Consider the following 20092-nt stretch of genomic DNA (forward strand, 5'->3'; position numbering starts at 1 on the left):
AGCTGTCACTATTTATGGTAAAAAAATTTGGTATTAAGAAAATAGCCAAGTCATAATAAAACTAAAAGAAAATAAATAAAGACAAATATATAATTAATAGCGCAAATCTTATCGCATATGTGTATTTTTAAGAATAATAAAGTATAATTTATCGTTGATCTACTTATATATGTAATAAGGTAATAATTATTTATTCAGTCTTTTACTTATTATAATATATATTATTAATGTGCTACACAAACGTTAATATTATTTATTTTAAGTTTTCCAAAATATAATAAATTATGAATGACGTGTTCTATATAAAATTATGAAGACTCGTCAAGATAAATGGTGTATTTTTTAATTAAATTAATACATTGTTATATTTTATTGTAGTTTAATATATTAAATCTATGTTTATTGAGAATTTGATTCAAAGTAGATTGAAGTCAAAATTGAATTTGGAGATAAAATTATAAAGTTTGGAAACATGTATAAAAATGTGCATGTTTTTTGAAATTAAATAGCATTAGATTCAATGATTACTTCTATAGTTACTACTTTCATTCATTAGAGCATACTCACAAATAACATTCATCTTATAACAATAACTATCAATTAAGTTTTATTTAGGCTGGTAAATGCGATACTTTATATTCGTCCAGGTAGGTTATAAATGGGACCTCTTGAAAACTTTCGAGGTTTTTGTACAACTTTAGCTATTTTATCATATTGACGTTATTATCATTAGCAAAACAAATAACTACAAAGTAAAAGGAGGAAAACTAGATTTTTAATAGTGTATCTACATTCTGATTTATTGCATTCGGAGATTATTATTTTTTATTAATGAGGTTGAATGTGATTTGAAACAGGTGAATGAAGTTATTTTGGTTTGGATTAAATGTTTGTAATTTTTATATTATTTAATTGACAAAAGAATTGATTTGCTGGTAAAAGAAATGTTGCAATTAGAAATTAACATTTTTTTAAATTGATAATATTTGTTGAATTTTTAGTTGGAGATTTTTTTGAGTAATTTTCTTTCCTTTTTTTAATATATGTTGCTTGAACTTCATATTAATATACCGAATGATGCTCAAACTTTCATTTAAGTATTTAATTGATTATTCAAGTGATTACATTCATTGTATAAGTTGTGACTTTAAGTTTAAATCATATTTCTTTTAAAATTATAAAAGCTCAAGCTATGAAAATTCAATTAAACGCTAAATATTTTTTGAGTTTTAAAACAATAACATTTTTAAAATTGTAGCAGATGTTATTATTTTTTTCAATGTAAATAATAGCAATAACACAAGTAGACTTTAATTTTTTTGTATTTTCAAAAATAAAAAACTAGGTAGGAATGTGTCTTTTATTAGGTTGTAAAATTCTGCTATTATTCTCTGGAAATTAGCAATTTTTATCTTTATTATGAGAAGGGATAAAAATCATACTTTAAAACAAGCTATCAGAAAGAGCTGAGTAATTTGGCTCTACAGTTGTGAGGTGCCTATGGCTTCGTCTCTTTCATTTCCGATCCTCATTCCGTTCGCAATGGAATCCCCGTCGTGTGTGACGGTGCCGCATATGGCATTTTCCAAACCTCCGAAGCACCACCGTCCTTTGGTCAGAGGTCGAGTCAGAGTTAGACCGGTAAATCGCCGCCTCAACTCCGCTACGCTGTTCCGGTGCTCTTCCGCCGCGGACGACGCTGTCATCACCCTTCACGTTGGGGTTTGTTCGACTTCGACCTCCTTGCTTCATTTTTTTTTAAATTTTCTCAAACGGAATCAAATGTAGAATTTCAAATCCACTTCTCTCTCTTTCCAGGGAATGATGTGCGAAGGATGCGCTAATAGCGTCAAAAAGCTTTTAGAAAGCCGAGTGAGTGATAGTGATAGCAGTACTTATGTTGTTCCAGTTCAATTTTTCCATGTGTTTCAATAACTAAACAACGTGCTATGTTATAGCTTGGAATGTGACAAGTTTATGTTCTTATCATGCTTTTGTTTGTGTTTAATGATTAATGGAGTGGACAGCCTCAAGTGCTGTCTGCTCGGGTAAATTTGGCATCAGAGATAGCAATTGTTTCGCCTGCACCTGAAGAAAAACCGGCACCAAATTATCTAAAGCAATTAGGGGAGGAACTTGCACAGCATTTAACTACCTGTGGTTTTACATCTACCCTTCAAGGTGTGGTTTATTATGTTGTTGTTTCTATTTGTTTTCATTATGGGGCTCAATGTTGCAAATATCACTGTATTTGTTTTTATGAATTTTTATACAATACAGAAAAAAGGTAACATCTAACGTGGTGATGCTTGAGTCTATAGAGAGGAAAGGTACATCCTAATCTTTAAGCAGAAACGAGAGAGCGAAAAAAGAAAATCAAGTAAGAGAGATAATAGATCCACATATGGACAAAAATGTGATAGAAAATGAAATGAAAAATGAGAAATTCATTCGGTATACAAGTATAATAACCCTTATAGACATCACATGCATGTTATACCAATGAAATTTTTTGAAACGGTTAAGTAGGTTAAGTAGTGGACTTTAAGCTTAACTCAATCTCTAAAACCGACTTATAAGGTGAGGTTTGCACCCACTTATATATTATAAGTTCGCCTTAGGATATGCTCTAACTTGACTTTGATAGCAGGTTAAGAAGTGAACTTTAAGCCTAACTCAACCCCACAAAACTGGTTTGTAAGGTGAGGTTTGCACTCAAGTCACGTTGAGGTATATACATCTCGAGTATGAGACTAGCCATTAATGGGTGGTCTGATAAGAGTCCGATATCGGGTGGAACAATATGCTCAATAAACAACAAATATTGATAGATAGGCTCTAACTAGCTCTCATACCATGTTAAGTAGTGGACTTTAAGCCTAACTCAACCCCACTAAACCGGCTTGTAAGGTGAGATTTGCACTCACTTATATATTATAAATTGACCTTATTTCTAGTCAATGTGGGACTTCCAACAGAAACCATACCTAATCTTAGAATTATACTAAAATTCTCCCATGAAAGCACATTCAATTCAACATAGTGGTGTTAAACTCAACACCCTACCGCCCACCAACAACCAAATGAAGAATGTTGGGAAGGTGCAAGAGAGATGCATGCATATTTTCCTTTTCATGTACAATGCGTACACATTCTTTACTCCTGAGTTTATCACTCAATACATTTCCTTTATTGATATTTATAAAATGAATAGTTGAGAATTTGATAATCCTTCCATGTTAGTTGCTTTTACCTCCTTGCCTATTCTTCCTAAAATTGTGTACTTTGATAAGCTGATTTTCCTACATATAGTTACCCATGGTATGGGATTTGTATGTAAATTCATATTACTAATGGATATGTTTGTCAGTAATGTTAATTCAATAGAAAAAAGCAATGCATTAAAAATGTGCTTAGGAGGGAATGTTACTCAAGATGGAAGTCATGGAAAAGAAATTTGTGGGTAACATTATCCTATTTGTTAGTAATATTAAGACAAAAAAATTAAATTGACCAAAATTTGAAAATCCATTTATTGCCCTCTTGAGAACACTCACGTATTTGACCTCTTTTTACTCCATTGACCAACAATCCCTATTTGCCGTCCAACGCTATTTGGTACCAAAAATTTGTATGTTTTTTCTTCATTACCTCCAACCTCTTCTCCTCTGGTAAATCCCTAAATCAAATCCCTTGATACATCTTCAATAGCTTCTTCGTCTCCTAATTCGCTAAATCAAATCTCTTAATATGTCCTCATCTGCTTGTCTCTCACCTAAATTGAGAAATCAAATCCCTAATTCAGGGACCTTAGCTTCTTGTTCCCTAATTAACTCCATCCATTTCCACTTACCCCCTTTGGTAGTACATCTATCCTAGAGCACAAGCTTCTCGATCCTCTTGGTAGTGAGCTAAACTCTAGTGTCATCGATGAAGACTTTGAACTTTGTCAATTCTCAAAACTTGCAACATCTTCAATGGCATGCGTGTAACATTGTCCAACTCAAGCTTGACATGGATGACAAGGATATGGAGCAAGGCACATTGGCAACAAATAGGGACTAGAGGCCATCGATCATTATACTTTGATTATTGTGGCTATGTAAGAGATAGGGCGCATGAAGACGTTGAAGATGCCCCCCTACTTCTGGTGGTTGAGGCACAACCACTAGGGTGAAGGAATTGCAATGTCATTGTAGAGAGCGAAAGCATGGTGGTTGAGGAGGAGAGGGGAGTAGGTTGGAAAGGTAGATTGAAGGAGAATTGAAGCCACTGTGGTGTTGCTCTTGCCATTTTTCTCACCCTTGCTTTTCACAACCACAATTCTATGCTAACAACCCCAAACTTTTACTTTTGGGTCAGTTATTTTTTGCATTCAATCTTCAAATTATTTCAAATTTGTAAATTTTGTCTTGTTTGAGCTTTGAAAACACCCTTTTTTTGTGTTTGTTTTTGGGAATTTTGTGGCAAAGTTGAACCTTTCTTAATGATTCAGGAAAATTGGCTTGTCTTTCGTTAAAATTGGACACGATTATTCCACGCTTTGAATATACACTTGATGGGTCTTCAAAGGTTTCAACTTTGTTGCACTACTCAAAGTATAAGGTATGGTGGTGATTAATGATATTCTTGTTGCTATGTAATTTGAATCATTTTATCCAAGTTTTTCTTAATGTTAGTTTTAACTATAATTGTGTTTCTGCACAATACCATGGACATTAATCGTCAAATATAGAAGTTTTAAGGGGAAATAGTCAGTTCAATATAATAAGTATTGACTTATTTCGTTTTTAGTACAATAAGTAAAAAATTACAGTTTTAGTTCAAAACTTTAATTTTGTTTGAATTCCCTTAATGGTTAAGGTAATTGAACACATGTTCGGTCTTTAATAATTGTCACCGGTGTTTATAAAAGAAAAGGTTAACGTTAATATGCAATTAACCTTGAAGGTACCTTTGCTTTTTGTTTTGTAAATTTAAAATCCTTTGTGCTTCTTTTTCAAAGTTAGTTGCATATCAACATTAATTTTTGCTTTAATAGACACACATAACAATTGCTAAAGACCAAGCACATGTTCAATTACCTTAACCTTTAATGAAGTTCAAACAAAATTAACGAAATTAAGTTTTTGTACTGAGATTATAATTCTTTTCTATTGTATTAAGAACGAAATATGTCAATGCTTGTATTGAATTGACTATTTACCCTAGTTTTAAAATAATGTCGGATTGTTAAATATTGAAGGTTAAAATTTATGATCTTCTATTTAAAATGACGTTATTGGAAAAATTTACAACCATGGATATTGTTTTGTTCAGAGTCTCTCTTTTCCGGTCACTTTTGTAGGATTATGCTTATTGTTTCTCTACATCCTGTCAGCTTCCAATTTCTACTCTCTTGTGGCATTGTTCTCTATTGACCTTTGAGTAAAATCGTTTGCCTTGCTAGGAAGACATGCACCAAAGGTTCCCATCACTAATAGTTGTAGCAAGCAATATTTTGATGTTCTCTATGCCTAATACAGCTTTGGCTGAAACTTGTGAGGCTGATAACTCTTTTTTCAATATGCCTATATTGCTAGCGGTAGCCCTCATTGGAGCCACAGTTGGAGGTAAGGTAGCAAGATTCGTTTGTACATTATACTAGCTTGTGATATGTGTTTTCTATTCCAAGGACTTCGAAAGTGGAACTTCATTTAGTTGCAAGGTGTTTGCGGAAATGATTTTCGTTTGTTGCATACTAAAATAAGTTTTGTATGCAACTACAAATCTTTAAATGCATGAGACTCATTTGAAAGTTAAGAGGCTTAGCTATGTGAGGCATGAGTACATCATGAAAGCTCAATTTTTACTTGTCTTTAGGGTTGCTTGCTCGGCAAAGAAGAAACGAATTACAACGGGTAAACGAGCAATTAATCCAAATCAATGCAGCATTAAGGAAGCAAGCCAAAATCGAGTCTTATGCTCCTAGCTTGAGTTATGCTCCCATTGGTGGTGGTAGGATACCTGATAATGAAATTATTGTTGACCCAAAGAAGCAAGAACTAATTTCTAAGTTGAAAAATGGAAAGAACTTTCTAAGGAATCAACAGTTGGATAAAGCATTCATAGAGTTTAAGAATGCACTTGAGCTTGCCCAGAATCTAAAGGATCCTATCGAAGAAAAAAAGGCTGCCAGAGGTCTAGGTTTGTTATCTTTCCTATCTTGCTTATGAGTCAGGGGGATTCCACGTTATCACTTTGTTTATTGTGTGCGTGTGTTAAATGGATGAAGGATTTTACAAGGTGCTCCATGAATACAATTGAAATATTGCATTACAGGAGCCTCATTGCAGAGACAGGGAAAATATCGAGATGCTATAAAATATCATTCCATGGTTTTGGCCATCTCTGAACGAGAAGGGGAGGACTCAGGCAATACAGAGGCGTTTGGGGCAATTGCTGATTGTTACACTGAGCTTGGAGAGCTTGAGAAAGCAGGCCAATTCTATGACAAATATATTGCAAGACTAGAAAAGGACTAACATGACATGTTTCATGTGGATTTTCTTTTTTCTTTCTAATCCACCCTATTTGAAGTGATTATTTTTTTGATCGAAAATGCTTAAATGGACTTTTTGAGGCTTCGGTAAAAAGGATACATCATGTTTCCGAGATTGAAATATTAGTCCTTAAGGTGAGATTATATTAGATTAGATTGTTCTTATTTGCATTTTTATTTTGTTATGGATATCACTTGAACTTAATGTTAGTAGATAGTTTTATAATTTCAAGGATATTGTTTGAATACTTAATATATTATCCTTAGGTGTTCTTGAGTTGAATTGAATTTGTATTTAATGCATGTTATATGATTTATATACCAGGTATATAATTGATTGCATATTACATAGGGATATTTTTGTATTGCTAGTCAATTATATGAATTTTTTAGATGATTTTTCAAGTTTTTCCTCGTGTTTATCAATGGATTAATATCTCGGTAATATACCTATACAGTAGTTCGTGGATAGAAGTGTCAAAGTAGGTTCAAATTAGTGAGCCAACCTAACTTCACTACAAGTTTGAGCGAGGTTGGATTAGAAAAAAAATATAGTTTTTCAAATGTAGGTCAAACTGAACCTGTGAGTTTCGAGCCGAGTAGAAGGTAAGTTGATTTGTAACCCACCAACAATAATCTTTTATTATCTTTTGTCACTCTTTTTTTTATAATTGTTTACTACTTCTAATTATATAGGTTGGTATTATGATCTTTTTGAATATTATGATGCTATTAAATAATGTTTGAATAATTTGAATGTTTGATTCATCTGAGTCGGGTTGGAAAAAAAATCTAGTTTTTTAAATGTAGGTCAAACTGAACTCATCAGTTTTGAGTTGGGTAGAATTGGATTGAAGGTGAGTTGATCCGTAACCCACCAAAAATAATCCTTTATCATTTTCTTATCACCTTTTTTTTGTCATAGTTGTTTACTACTTCTAATTATATAGATTGATAATATGATCTTTTTGAATACTATAATTCTATTCAATAATGTTTGAATAGTTTGAGTACTTGATTTATTTGTCTATCTAATTATAGTGGTTGACATTTTGATTTTCACTTACTATCTTTGTAAAAATGTTTGGTGAAATAGGTTAAGACTTTGATTGTATTGCTATCAATATATGAGTTAGAGTCAACCTAATAAGGAAGTTCCATATGGACTAAAGATAAGGTCAATTCATGGGTGTAAACCTTATCTTATGAGCTGATTTTGTAGGGGTTAAGTTATGCTTAAAATCTATTTCTAATACATAGTATCAAAGTCATGAGTTAAAACCTATTCTAGCAAAATTTGTTGTTTGTTAGGCTTATCGTGTCACCCACTATCAGGCTGCTATTGGACCACCTATTATTGTCTAGTCCCAGGTTTGAGATGTATATACCCCGGCGGGGTGTTACAGATCCCACATTGACTAGAGATAAGGTGAATTTATAATATATAAGTGGGTGCAAACCTCACCTTATAAGCCGATTTTATGGGGTTGAGTTAGGCTTAAAGTGCACTTCTTAACATGGTATCAGAGTCCTGAGTTAGAGCACCCTAACAAAATTTGTTGTTTCTTGGGTCTATTGTTTCACCTGCTATCATACCACCCATGAATGTTTTATCATATGCTCGAGATGTATATATTTCTGTATGAGAGGTGTGTTAGAAGTTCTATATCAACTAGAGAGAAGGTCAATTCACAATGTATAAGTGAGTGTAAACATCACCTTACAAATTGATTTGTGAGGTTGAGTTAACCTTAAAGTCTACTTCTTAACAATTCACTTTAATTATGCTTTACTAAATATGTAAAACAAGATGGAAAAACGAAGCATGCTTAAGTGAGTTATCCTACCTAACCGACTAATGTGTAATTGGTTGATCAGTATTAAGAAATTTTTGACTAATTAAAAAGTGAGTAGAGTTGAGGTAAGTCACTTTTAACTCAATTCATGGTGAGCTAACTCATGAGTTAGATGGATTGACTTCCATGAAATAATTTGTCACTAAATTTACTCATTGAAGAAACCAAATATTGATTTTTCATGTAGTGTTGGTTTGCGTGCTTGTTAGAAGACAGTTTTAGAATTAAGAGTTTCTATATATTTGACTTAAAACTAACTTTGCATCTCTAGTATTGTTAACTAATAGCTATGCTGCTGCAAATACTTATACCTACCTTCTAATGGTAATAGATGTGCACTTAAATCTGAAATATGATGATGGGCATTTACTCCCCTTAGTGTGCATGTTCTTTGCTTGGCAATCATTATGCATTTTGAATACTATACTACTATAATTTTATTTACTAAATCCATGGTGGACTAAGTGGCAGATAAAGAAGATAGCAACTGAAGCAGTTATTTCTTCAGATACAAATGCAGAAGAGTGGTACATGGACTCAATGATGTCTCTTTTAACAAACTAGGCTTTTATCAAATCTTATATCCTCGGTTCTCAGATATACAAGACAGGTTTATAATAAGTACGTATGTTACCTTATTGTCAATAGCGATTATGCCCTGTATGTGGTAGATTTGTCAATGCACAAATCTATAATTAGTAATCCTGTAGTTATCCAGAATTTCACTTTATGCTATGTTGTTTGGGATTTGTGTATGCTAATCTACATCTTGACAATAAAGAACACAATGGGAAGATTTTCATATCATAGCACAATTGATAATTAAAAGCATAGAGTATCGGTACACTGGATGAATAATAGAAGGAAGAATCAACTTTGCAGTCTCGAGTCATGAAACACAATTTCTATTTATTCTCGTGGCTCACATACACTATCTTTGGCCACACGTTGAAAAGAGTGGAAAGTACAAAAAAACAAAACTCGCTAAACTTTTCGTGTTAGAAGTAGTAAAAACAATCATATTAATTTTTCAATAAACTTAATTGATTCATTGGTGTCTTAAAGATTGAAAGTTAAAAAGATTATAAATATCACAATCAATGAGTTATTAATTTTGAAAATTTTCTTTTGTTGATAACATTCCATAAAATTACATGGATGTAGACAATAATGAATTATCAAAATCAAGGAGTTTTTAATTTTGAAAAGTTTCTTTTGCTAATAATATTCTATAAAATTATATGAATTAAAAATATTGTGTTAATATAAAATTGAGATACTTGTTTATAATATGATCTTTTATATATATATATATATATATATATATATATATATATATATATATATATATATATATATATATATATATATATATAGACATAAAAGGAGAAAAAGACGAAACTGGCTTCTAAAATTAGAATTTGAATCTCTTTCCTTTATTTTCTTTCGAATTTTACCCAGTTTGGTTTTGGCTCCTTCAAATTTTGTTTCACCCAATGTAGTGAATGACTATTTATCACGTGACATGTCATTGTTCTTATTTTCAATCGGAAAATGATACTTGAACAACCATTTTTGACAACATTTAGACACGCGCACACGTGTCAAAATCTGAGTGGTCCAGTTGGAAAAATTAAATGAAAATGGACCACTCAGATTTTGACACGTGTGCGCGTGTCTAAATGTTGTCAAAAATGGTTGTTCAAGTGTCATTTTCCTTTTCAATCTATACTACACTCTCAATTAACTCGGGCAGTAAACCTACCTATAAACAGCACGAAATAGGATATCTATTTTATTTATAAAGATAGATGAAACAAATATTCATCTATATTTTCTATACTATCGTTATATTGACGGTTATGTTGCAGGTTATAAATAATGTTTTTACATTATCTCGATTATTAATATTGACGGTTATTTAACATTTACGTTGGAAGTTACGGTTAAAAGTATTTTCATTTGTATTAACACTTATATCGGTAGTTATAAATACGAATATTTTCTACTATTACATAGACTAATAGTGATGATGATATCCTTGGCTAGGTTGGACCAAAGTTAGAAAATGTATATGGAGGGGTGTTCCTTGGATGAATGGTGCGAAAATGTGGTGGTAAATGGTCCAAGGATGAAGAGCTAATGTATGAAGGGTGTTGCTCCCTCCACCTCCACAGCCTTCTCCCTCCACCTCCCCAATTATCTTTAATTCCAATTATATCCTTAAAGTTAAATTTTTTTATTTTTATTATTTTATTATTTTAATATTTTAATATTTAAATATAAACTAATATAAATATACATTATTAAAATACATTAAAAAGATATTCAAAAATAATAAATCAAAATATTAAAATATCTAATAAAATAATAACAGAAACATAAAATTAAAACAAAGCTTAAACGGATGACATCCTTCAACGGATGTCAACATCCGTTTAAGGCGAAACGGATGTCGACATCCGTTTTGCCTTAAACGGATGTTGACATCCGTTGAAGGATGTCATCCGTTTAGGCTTCGTTTTCATTTTACGTTTTAGGGTTAAAGGATTATTGGAAAGATTATTGGAAGGATTATTGGAAGGGTTTAGGGTTTAGGGTTTAGGATTATTGGAAGGATTATGACTACGTACCTGGAGAGGAACCACGACAAGCACATTACACCACAAACGCACTGCACCACGTACTGCACCGAAAGCAAGAGGAAGATTGCTTGATAATTCTTTTCACGATCACTGAGCTTTGCAGAAAAATATTTTACTCATACAAGGAACTACGTAGGTTATCAGTGAAATATGTTATAAATGAGTAAAATTAAAAAAGAATAATTCTAAAAATAAAATTTTACTGAGGGACAAAATAGTAAAGGGGAGGTGGAGGGAGAAGGCTGTGGTGGTGGAGGGAGCAACACCCATGTATGAATGGTGTAGAAGCTCAAAGCCTCTAAGAGATATGGTGGTGGTGGTGTAGTGTTTGGTGGCTCCAAGAGAGGTTAGTCCAACTCAAGGAAGAATGTGACTAGAGGGGCCTCATGGGTTGCTCTAGTATTGATCTAAGATGAGTAGTATGGTCAAAAATGGGTAGCATAACATTACTCAACATCAAAGATGAAATACAAGGATAAAGACACCTCTATTTATAGGCCAAGGGTGTCTCCTTCTAACCCCAAAAGCATGATCTTCCACCTTTGCTCTCATTAGCCAAAAATGAGGCCTTTTAAGGAGTGGACAAGTGTCCACAAATCCTCTCCAATGATAGGAGGACATGTGGTCACTCACAAAACACAATCATCTCCATTCCTAGAATGTCATGTGGCCACTACTAAAAGAAAAAAACTCTTCACTCCTAAGGTGTCATGTGGCTACCTTTTAAAAAGTAAATTCTCTCCAATGGAAGCATGACACATGACACATACTTTTCACTTGGTTTGGATGTCTAACTTTTAAGAAAAATCCTATGCTACTTAGGCCTTAATACAAGCCTTAAACAAACCTACACTACATGGCCTAAATTCCTACATTACTCTTCAATTCATGCTTCATGATGACTCCAAAGGTGGTCCACAAGGTAGAGTTGACATTATCTTTAGGGATGACTTTAACTCTCTTGAAAGTGCTTGATCATGGCTAAGGAATTTTCCATCATTCCCTCCCTCTTGAAAAGGATTTGTCCTTAAATCTTCAACATGAAACAAGGCAAACTTCCTTATCTTCTTTGGAGTTTTGTGTGCTTTCCCACCAATGTTAAATACCCATTTTATAACACAAGTAAGAACAAATGTTACGTAAACAAAGAATATAACTTCCAACAATGATACACTTAAATCAAATGAGTGATCAAGGTCTTGAAAAGTAAGAACATCTTTGAAGCTTTTATTTGTCTTGTGTTGAATGTATGTTTGAAAGATTATCCATTCCAACACAAAAGTTAATTTTTTTAGGGATATGCCATCAAATAGTTTGTCAAGAAATAATATAACTGTGAATAATAAATTCTGTTTTATTATTTATATCTATATTGATTTTTAGGAAAGTAAATTATTGATGAAAATAGGTATATGAATTATATTTATATTTAATGATATTAATTTAGGCTGAGTGAGAATGGAGTATTTGAAAAAATAAAGAAAAAACACCCGCACAATCAATTATAAGAGTTCCATACACTAATTCTATTAATAAAAAACACTTCATATCAGGATAAACTTAGGAACATAACTACCTTCTTTTCGTGATGAAAGTGCACAAGTGTCTTAATTCCTACTCGTAAAGCTTAAATCTTCTATATTGCGAATTTAGTATATTAAATAACAAAAAGGGTACGACACTTAATGATAAAATTTTCAAATAAAAAAATAAATATGATCTCATTTGTGTTTATCAGAGTTGGGAAGGCTGTAGAAAGGAAAAAAGAGCAACGAAATGTCACTGTACAATACTGTGTCCATGGTTCTTGCATTTAGGGCGGAATTTGACACATTCACAAAAGTGTAAGGGATGTGTAGTTTATAACATTTTCTTTTTGTTATCAGCCTTTTTTCCAATCTCATGCAGATGGCGAACCCACAACCAAAACAAACCTCAGACCAACATTTTAGACTGAGAATTCCAGCAGTTTAGACCTTTCCGAAGCCCACTTACACTAATACCAAACTGCAGTCTTCAAGAATATTGCCATTTGTTTTATTTCTGCTGCAAAATTGATTTTCACACCATGTAAGTCATGCTAACTTGCATAAGATTTGAGTGTGGTACACTTAAAGTCGTGATTCCCCTTCTGCAATTCTTTCTCAAAAAAGCATAAAAATAGTTTATAACTAACTTCTTGATAAACCACGAGTCCTTCCTTGCTCTTATATCCCCGTGACCCAGAAGATAAACAACACCACATTCTTTAGCCTTGTGAATAAAAGATAACTCGCTCTCAAGGCTCTGCTCGGCGTCACACACACTGGGGTCAGGAAATACGGAGCTTATCACCTCTGACGTGCTTGCTTCTAAAACGGGGTTGCTTGTATCCTTATAATCAGCGAGAAGAGGAACACCAAGTGAGTAAACACTCCCATTGGGACCTATGAGAACCCTAGAACGAGGGTACTCATCCTCTGAATCAGAATCATCATCCCCGTCACTCTCCAATGACCTCTCCTGAGCCTCACGACGAATAAACTTCTCTAGGCTCTCAATCAGCAGCTGCTCAAAAGTCTGGTGATTTTCTTTCCGAACATCTTTGTAACCATACCTGTCGACAAACACTCAGACAAATAGACATTTCTTATTAATAGGATAAAATACATTATTTCACCAAAGTATCCTTGATAAGATGCTCAGTGAAAGTGTTTTTAAAAGTAATATCTAGGGCCTCATTTTCACTATCCATTCGACTTTCCCCTAGACCACCACTTTTGAATTAATATAAAGGTTAGCATCTCCATTATCCGCCACAGATCAAAATGCCTCCCAAATCACCAATGTAAAATAATAAAGCTAGTTACCTGGCAATACAACGAAATATATGGTAGCTTTTGGGGCAGACTCGCCGAAAAAGAAACCTTTCACTTTGCGGTACCATAGGAACAGGAACATACTTGATACTCACAAATATGATCATAGAGTGTATTGCAGGAAGTGTGGTTAGAAAATGGCCAAAAATTGCTGGTATTCCTTTGACCAACTCATTATAAAGCAAACCAATCCCAGGAGCTCGTATTGTCCCAAGATTACAACCTAATTCTCTCATCAAATCTGTTGACAGCTTTCGCTTGACTTCAGTTTCATACTTGAGATTGCTTCCATAATTCCATATATACATTATAAGAAACATGATTATGGCAAAGACCAATATAATCCAGCTTCCATCTGTCACACTCCACAGGACAGATGAAAAAAAAGTTAATTCCAATCCCAAGAAGACTACCACGAAACTAAGCACTATGATGATGTGTAACTGCCATATAAGTAGCATAACAAGGGTTACTAAAATAGTGGTCATCATCATCACCCCGAGCTCAGCAATGCCTGAAAGGGGACAAGGAACAAGCTCAATGCAAACACATTACTATAATATAATAACAATGAACTAAGTTCAGTGCTTTAAAGCTAAACTCTCCACCAGTCTACACCCCTCTATCTAGCTTGAAAAATCAAATTATTATCAATTAGGATCAAAACTTTTATAAACTCGAATGATTTTTCTCAAATTAAAATATATATATATATATATATATATATGAACACAGCCACCATTTAAAGAGCAATAAAATGACAAGAGATAGGATCGTGGATTTTCTAAGAAAATTGCCCCCACCTATCCAAGGCTCCAGTTGTGTATTGAATTAATTCTCAACTGTAGTTGAGAACATCCAAAAGAAATATTAAGGACTATATATAAAATAAATAAATACTAGGTAAACAGTTTATCGCCTTTCAAAATAATAACAGAAAAATAAGCTCTTGATACAAACAATTCTATTGAGATAGTTCATACCAACAAATTGTGATATTAAAATTATCACCAAGTTACAATGTGACTGTTACTTGAAAATGGCTGATGTTTTACCAAAAATTAAAACAAAATGCATAAGTTCATTACCGTAGGCATTTCCAATCTCATCAATGCTAGATATAGTGCAGACAAGCACCAGGGAAAGCCCCAAGAGGAACCAGTTTATGACAGGGATATAGATCTGGCCCATAAATTTCCGAGAAGTATGTATAATTTTAAGACGAGGGAAACAACCAAGTGCAGTTGATTGCTTTATACATGAAAATGTTGCTGTTGTCATAGCCCGACTAGCAATAAGTGCAGCCACGTTGGCAATAAAGAAAACTGGCCAGAACGCACCACCTGCAGACAGAGAATATCATTACTTGAATATTACGTAAAACACAAAGCCAACACAGTGTAAGGAGTAATATTATCAACACTTACTCGGAACAGAAGAAAAAAAGACTTGACCAGCATCAGCATGGTTTTCCATAAGGTATGCAGCTTGACCCAAATAACCCAATAGCAGGCACGGCAAAACAAGGAAGACAAATGAAAGCTGCAAATTGGAACCATCAGCTTCACCAGCATAATAGTTCGCCGACACACAGAGCAAATAAAAGAAGCATGACTAGCAAATAAAGTTATTACCTGAACTGATCGGACAGAAAAGTGGCAAAGATCTGCAAACATGGCCTCAGAACCTGCAACATGATAACAGTCATTAAATATGTTTGCAGTCGAATAGGTTGTGCATATGCCAGCAAAAGATTCATCTGTATTGTAATTTTACCACATTAAAATATTAAGTTGCCATGGGCGGGAAGGGATTACAGTGATAGAATGAGTTAACTAATAACCTCAAAATTCGAACTATTTCTCCTCAGATAGTAGCAGAAAACACTAAAACCCATGCACTGATCATCAAAATTTCTGGCAACAAATTGTCCTTAAAACAAATAAAACAGACCAGTAGAACCAAATTTACATACATGACAAGACAAAATTACAGTATTATTGCATTTGTAGTATCAAGATCTTGAGCGTATGTATTTACCAGTTGCGCTCAGTAGGCAACCCCCAAGAGAATACCATGCTTTGGTTGAGTTCCTTTTGAAGAAGTAGTAGATATGAATAGGATTAAATGCCCTTAAGACACTATTGTCATACTTCACAAGATTGTATATCCCAATGCTGGCAAGAGAACAAAACCATAAGAACAAAGCAGGTCCTACTGCAAGTCCCACTTTACTTGTTCCATACTTTTGCACACTGAACAAAATGATAAGGCAGGTAACTGAAATCATCACCACTTCATCTGCATAGACGAGAATGAAAAAAAAGTTTCAAGCAACTATACAAATGACTAAAACAAAAGGACATAAATTAGCTTAAAATTATGCCCAACTCAACAAAACATCCCACAAAAAATTACATACTTGAAAAAATGCTTTCTAACCTCTCAAACAAAGTGGATAGATAGCACTACTGATATTATGTTAAGCTTAAATGATCAGCCAAAGAAGAAAAAGATAAAAGGTCTAAACTGAAAATCTTCGGTCATCTCTATGGACATCAACTATCAATCAAGTAATTAATAACTGTTACATATAATAGAGTTCATTAATAGGTTACGTAATACCTTTCTCGATAGCATCTACCCCAACTTTTAAACCGCCAACAGATGACAGTACTGCAACAAAGAAAAGATAGAAAGAAAATCATTGTAAATTAAACAATAGATAGGTTAATGAAAACAATAGTTGGTCATGAATACTAGCAACAACATATCATTATATCAATGCATATATGGCATTGACATCATTCTGAACACGTTGTGACCAAAGCAAGTCTGAAGAAATTACAGGAAAATGAAGTAAGAACAGTAAAAAACCTGACATTGCCGGTGTAACAACACCATTAGCAATCACCATGGAAGTACCAGTAAGAACTAATATTAGTAGAATCTTCTTCAGAGTCAGAGAATTCTCAAGTCTTTCCTTGATTTTTAATGACCTTTCAAGCTCAGGGGATGGCACCTTAAGCCTAAAGCTTGATATACGGGCATCTGATGGTAACTGATTAGGGAGAAGACTAACCTTAGCATGACGACAGATCAACGAGTACAAGGCAAACGTACCACCTGCAATGGTTCCAGAACAAATATTATTTTGAGGATGTTCGTACCACAAGCTTTAGTTTAGAACATTTACTTTTAACATACCTTCACCATCATCATTGGCCCACAGAACCACCAGGACATACTTCAATAAAGGAATCAAGATTAATGTGTACAAGACAAGTGATAAAGCTCCAAGAATGTCTTCATTTCCATTAATAGGGGCCTTTCTAAACATAACACTGAAGGTATACAAGGGACTTGTTCCAACGTCACCAAAGACAACACCAAGCGTCTGAATAGCTAATACAATTTTCTTACCCACACTGATGTCCTGAAATGATATATAATGAAGACAAAAAGCAAAAATTACTAATATATAAAATCTCATGATGAATACTAAGACATTTTAAGGGATGGAACCGCATGCCGGTGTACAAGTAGAATACATCAGTCAATCACGGACTAAAGTTCCGAGAATCCGGAAAGTAAACAAAAGGAACAACACCCAAAGCTTAAGCCAAAATTTGCAGAATCCATAAACATAACAAGAAAAACAAACACCCATACCTATAAAAGAAGAAGGACAACAACAAATATAAGCATCCCCTAGACACTAAATGCTATAAATAGTAAGATCGTCATTGAGGTTGCAATGCACACAAGAATTTGGTTGTATCGGGATTCCAGGAGCTACTTTGTTTAATTTTCAACATCCACGTTAAACATTCAGTTGTGTTCCGTGAATGCAGACTGCAGGTTGAATCATGTATTCCACATCTAATTTCCTTCCACTTTTTTTCCATATGTGGAGCAGGCCATAACACTAAATTAACAATCACAATTCACAAGGTCCCACAGGGAGACAGAGAAAATTTAAGGTCGATATAAATATATATCCATTATAAATTTCAACTTGGCATGATCACTTCAAGCGACATAACCGTGCACTTAAAACTTGCAATTCCTTTGAATTATCATAAGATAATAATGAAAAGCAGAAAAAGGAAAGAGACCTCATAGTCACTTCTGTGAGCACCGGGAACTTCAAGAGCCTCCACGTCGAATGAATCGACGCGAGGACCAGTGCGGATGAGTCTCTGCTCCGCGTTGTCCTCTTCCTCGTCGGAATCAACGACCGCAGCTTGGCGTCCAAATCTCAAATCCGCGTCGAAGTTCTCTAAATCGGAGTCATCGTCGTCGTCCTGGAAAACCCAGCGTGATTCAGTGGAGTCCACGGACGTTCCGCGATTGATCTCGTCAGCCATGTGGTTAGCGGGATGCGGAAAATGGAGGTTAGGGTTTCACATGGAGAAATGGGAGAATCTCAGGAAGAGGGTTTTGGCATGAATTGGACATAGCATAACGGTATGAAGGGACGGTGCTTCCATTCCATTCTTTCCCGCAACAACACAAGGTGGTGGTGCTGATCACGCGTGAGTGAGAGAGTGTGATACCAATGCAAAACGGCATCTGACTGAACTTTTTCTATGGGGTCCCACACTACCCATTGGATTTCTCAACTCATATTTAATTACTTTCATTTGTTTAAATTAGTAGGAATTTTTATTAATGGTTTACACAAACAATTCCAATGGAAATATCCACTTAAAAGGGTAATAACTACTTCAGATATAGGTATTATAACTACTTTAATTTTTTTTCTAAAATTTATTGGAAAATTACATGTTAGAAAATTACATGAATTGTTTTTGTCACTATCCAAATAAATTTAGACATAGATAACTTTTATTACAGTTTAAGTATATTTGATTTAAAACAAATTTGACCTTGGTAAGAATTTATAAATAAGAGTGCACATAAATTATAGGGTATCATCGACTCCAACTATAGGTATTATTATAATAAGGAATTAGTTTCTATCACATTTGACTCATCCGAAAGAAGTTGAGTTAGATTTGGGAGACTACTTTGTTTAATTCCTAGTATTTGCACACGTGAAACCCACGAGATTAAAAAAATTATAACATATTTATTATATTAATTTGAATTAATAAAAATATAACTATAATTATATATTTTTTTTCACTACCCATATCCCGTTATAAAAGCATCAAATTTTACAATGGACAAAAACTTATAATGTGAAACGTTAGCACACTTCAATTCTTAAACATCCTTGATAAGTTTGTTCTTTTACATCCAAAAGTTACTGCATTCACGTCAAAATTAATGGTAATTTATGTATTATTTTTTTCTAAACTCAATGAAATGCCTTTTAAAAATAAAAGGGCAAAAGTGAGGAACTTGACTTTTCAATTGTTATTATATCAAATGTCGAATATGTAACGACTCTAATGTGAAAAATATGTAATAAAAAAAATGCTTGAAAATTTACTTAATATATATAAGCTGTAATATTCTCACATTAAGAAGGACCAGATTTTCCGGATTTCGCCGTCTTAAAGCGTTACAGAGAATGCGATGGAAGCAACAAAACTAATTGTGCGCCAGATGATAATGGATATGGGCTTCGTAAGATAGACAACATTCGAATTATCTTATCACAATATTGGAAATATATATTATAAAAATACACAAAAAATTGTTGTCTTTTAGAGAAAAAAAAGAAAAGAAGATGAACGTCTTACATGTTTAACGGATATTCATCCCTGGGATAAAGCTTGAGAAACCAGTTCTTACTTTTTGTCATCAGTCTCGGGGATTCAAAGAAATGTATAATAATTTAGAATATTTAATCATTCTGGTGAAATCATTTTGGTTCGATGACTATAATTGGTTGGTTCATGCTAGTAATAATTGATAGGTCGAGAATTACGTTTATATTTCATTTGTAAGATATAATAACTCAACCATGAATAATACTTTCCTCATATATAGCCAGCTTATTGGCATTTTGTTCTTAAAGTTTTATAAATTTGTTTCGCATGTATTTTTAATCATTCTTGATATGGTTGTGGCATGGTAAACAAAATTGAGTTGAGGATGAACATGATATTTAGTTTCAAACAGATTTGATGTCATATGCGTGGATTCTGCATTTTTTGTTACAATTAACAGCAGAAAAAAGAGAAATACAATCAACAGAATACAAAAAGTGCAACATAA

The 20092-nt window shown here is 33.5% G+C and overlaps 2 protein-coding genes across 6 annotated transcripts; one reads left to right on the forward strand and one right to left on the reverse strand.

The window, feature by feature from the left end:
* Nucleotides 1–1444: 1444 nt before the first annotated feature.
* LOC124826770 (protein FLUORESCENT IN BLUE LIGHT, chloroplastic-like) lies at nt 1445–9204 on the forward strand. Of its 5 annotated transcripts, none has more exons than XR_015786877.1 (8): nt 1446–1722; nt 1819–1872; nt 2028–2181; nt 4496–4605; nt 5450–5612; nt 5863–6186; nt 6322–6676; nt 8863–9204. XR_015786877.1 is itself a non-coding variant. In XM_088116349.1 (7 exons), the coding sequence occupies exons 1-7, from the start codon at nt 1501–1503 to the stop codon at nt 6522–6524; spliced, it is 1230 nt and encodes a 409-aa protein (XP_087972475.1). In that variant the 5' UTR covers nt 1446–1500; the 3' UTR covers nt 6525–6824. The 5 variants fall into 5 exon arrangements, 3 of the variants coding, with proteins under 3 accessions (XP_087972476.1, XP_087972475.1, XP_087972477.1); XR_015786876.1 differs by having other exon boundaries at nt 8869–9204; XM_088116349.1 differs by lacking the exon at nt 8863–9204 and having other exon boundaries at nt 6322–6824.
* Nucleotides 9205–12716: 3512 nt separating this feature from the next.
* LOC124826769 (potassium transporter 7-like) lies at nt 12717–18493 on the reverse strand. The gene is made up of 10 exons (XM_047299696.2): nt 18019–18493; nt 17108–17336; nt 16778–17026; nt 16526–16576; nt 15941–16201; nt 15535–15587; nt 15328–15442; nt 14989–15243; nt 13892–14414; nt 12717–13638 (listed from the first exon to the last, which is right to left on the reverse strand). Exons 1-10 carry the CDS (start codon nt 18268–18270, stop codon nt 13104–13106), a joined length of 2523 nt encoding a protein of 840 aa, XP_047155652.1. The 5' UTR covers nt 18271–18493; the 3' UTR covers nt 12717–13103.
* Nucleotides 18494–20092: the final 1599 nt, after the last annotated feature.

This window comes from Vigna umbellata, chromosome 5 (genome assembly GCF_029865625.1).
Source record: "Vigna umbellata cultivar VRB3 chromosome 5, Vumbellata_1.0, whole genome shotgun sequence".
Lineage (NCBI taxonomy): Eukaryota > Viridiplantae > Streptophyta > Magnoliopsida > Fabales > Fabaceae > Vigna > Vigna umbellata.

Excerpts from the sequence above, each read along its gene's own strand:
- LOC124826770 (XM_088116349.1), top strand. The coding sequence starts at position 1,501 with ATGGCTTCGTCTCTTTCATTTCCGATCCTCATTCCGTTCGCAATGGAA. Across the intron at positions 1,723-1,818 it reads TCATCACCCTTCACGTTGGG|GGAATGATGTGCGAAGGATG; the intron begins GTTTGTTCGACT and ends CTCTCTTTCCAG. Across the intron at positions 5,613-5,862 it reads CATTGGAGCCACAGTTGGAG|GGTTGCTTGCTCGGCAAAGA; the intron begins GTAAGGTAGCAA and ends ACTTGTCTTTAG.
- LOC124826769 (XM_047299696.2), bottom strand. The coding sequence starts at position 18,270 with ATGGCTGACGAGATCAATCGCGGAACGTCCGTGGACTCCACTGAATCA. Across the intron at positions 16,577-16,777 it reads TGTTACACCGGCAATGTCAG|TACTGTCATCTGTTGGCGGT; the intron begins GTTTTTTACTGT and ends TCTTTGTTGCAG. Across the intron at positions 14,415-14,988 it reads TGAGATTGGAAATGCCTACG|GCATTGCTGAGCTCGGGGTG; the intron begins GTAATGAACTTA and ends GTCCCCTTTCAG.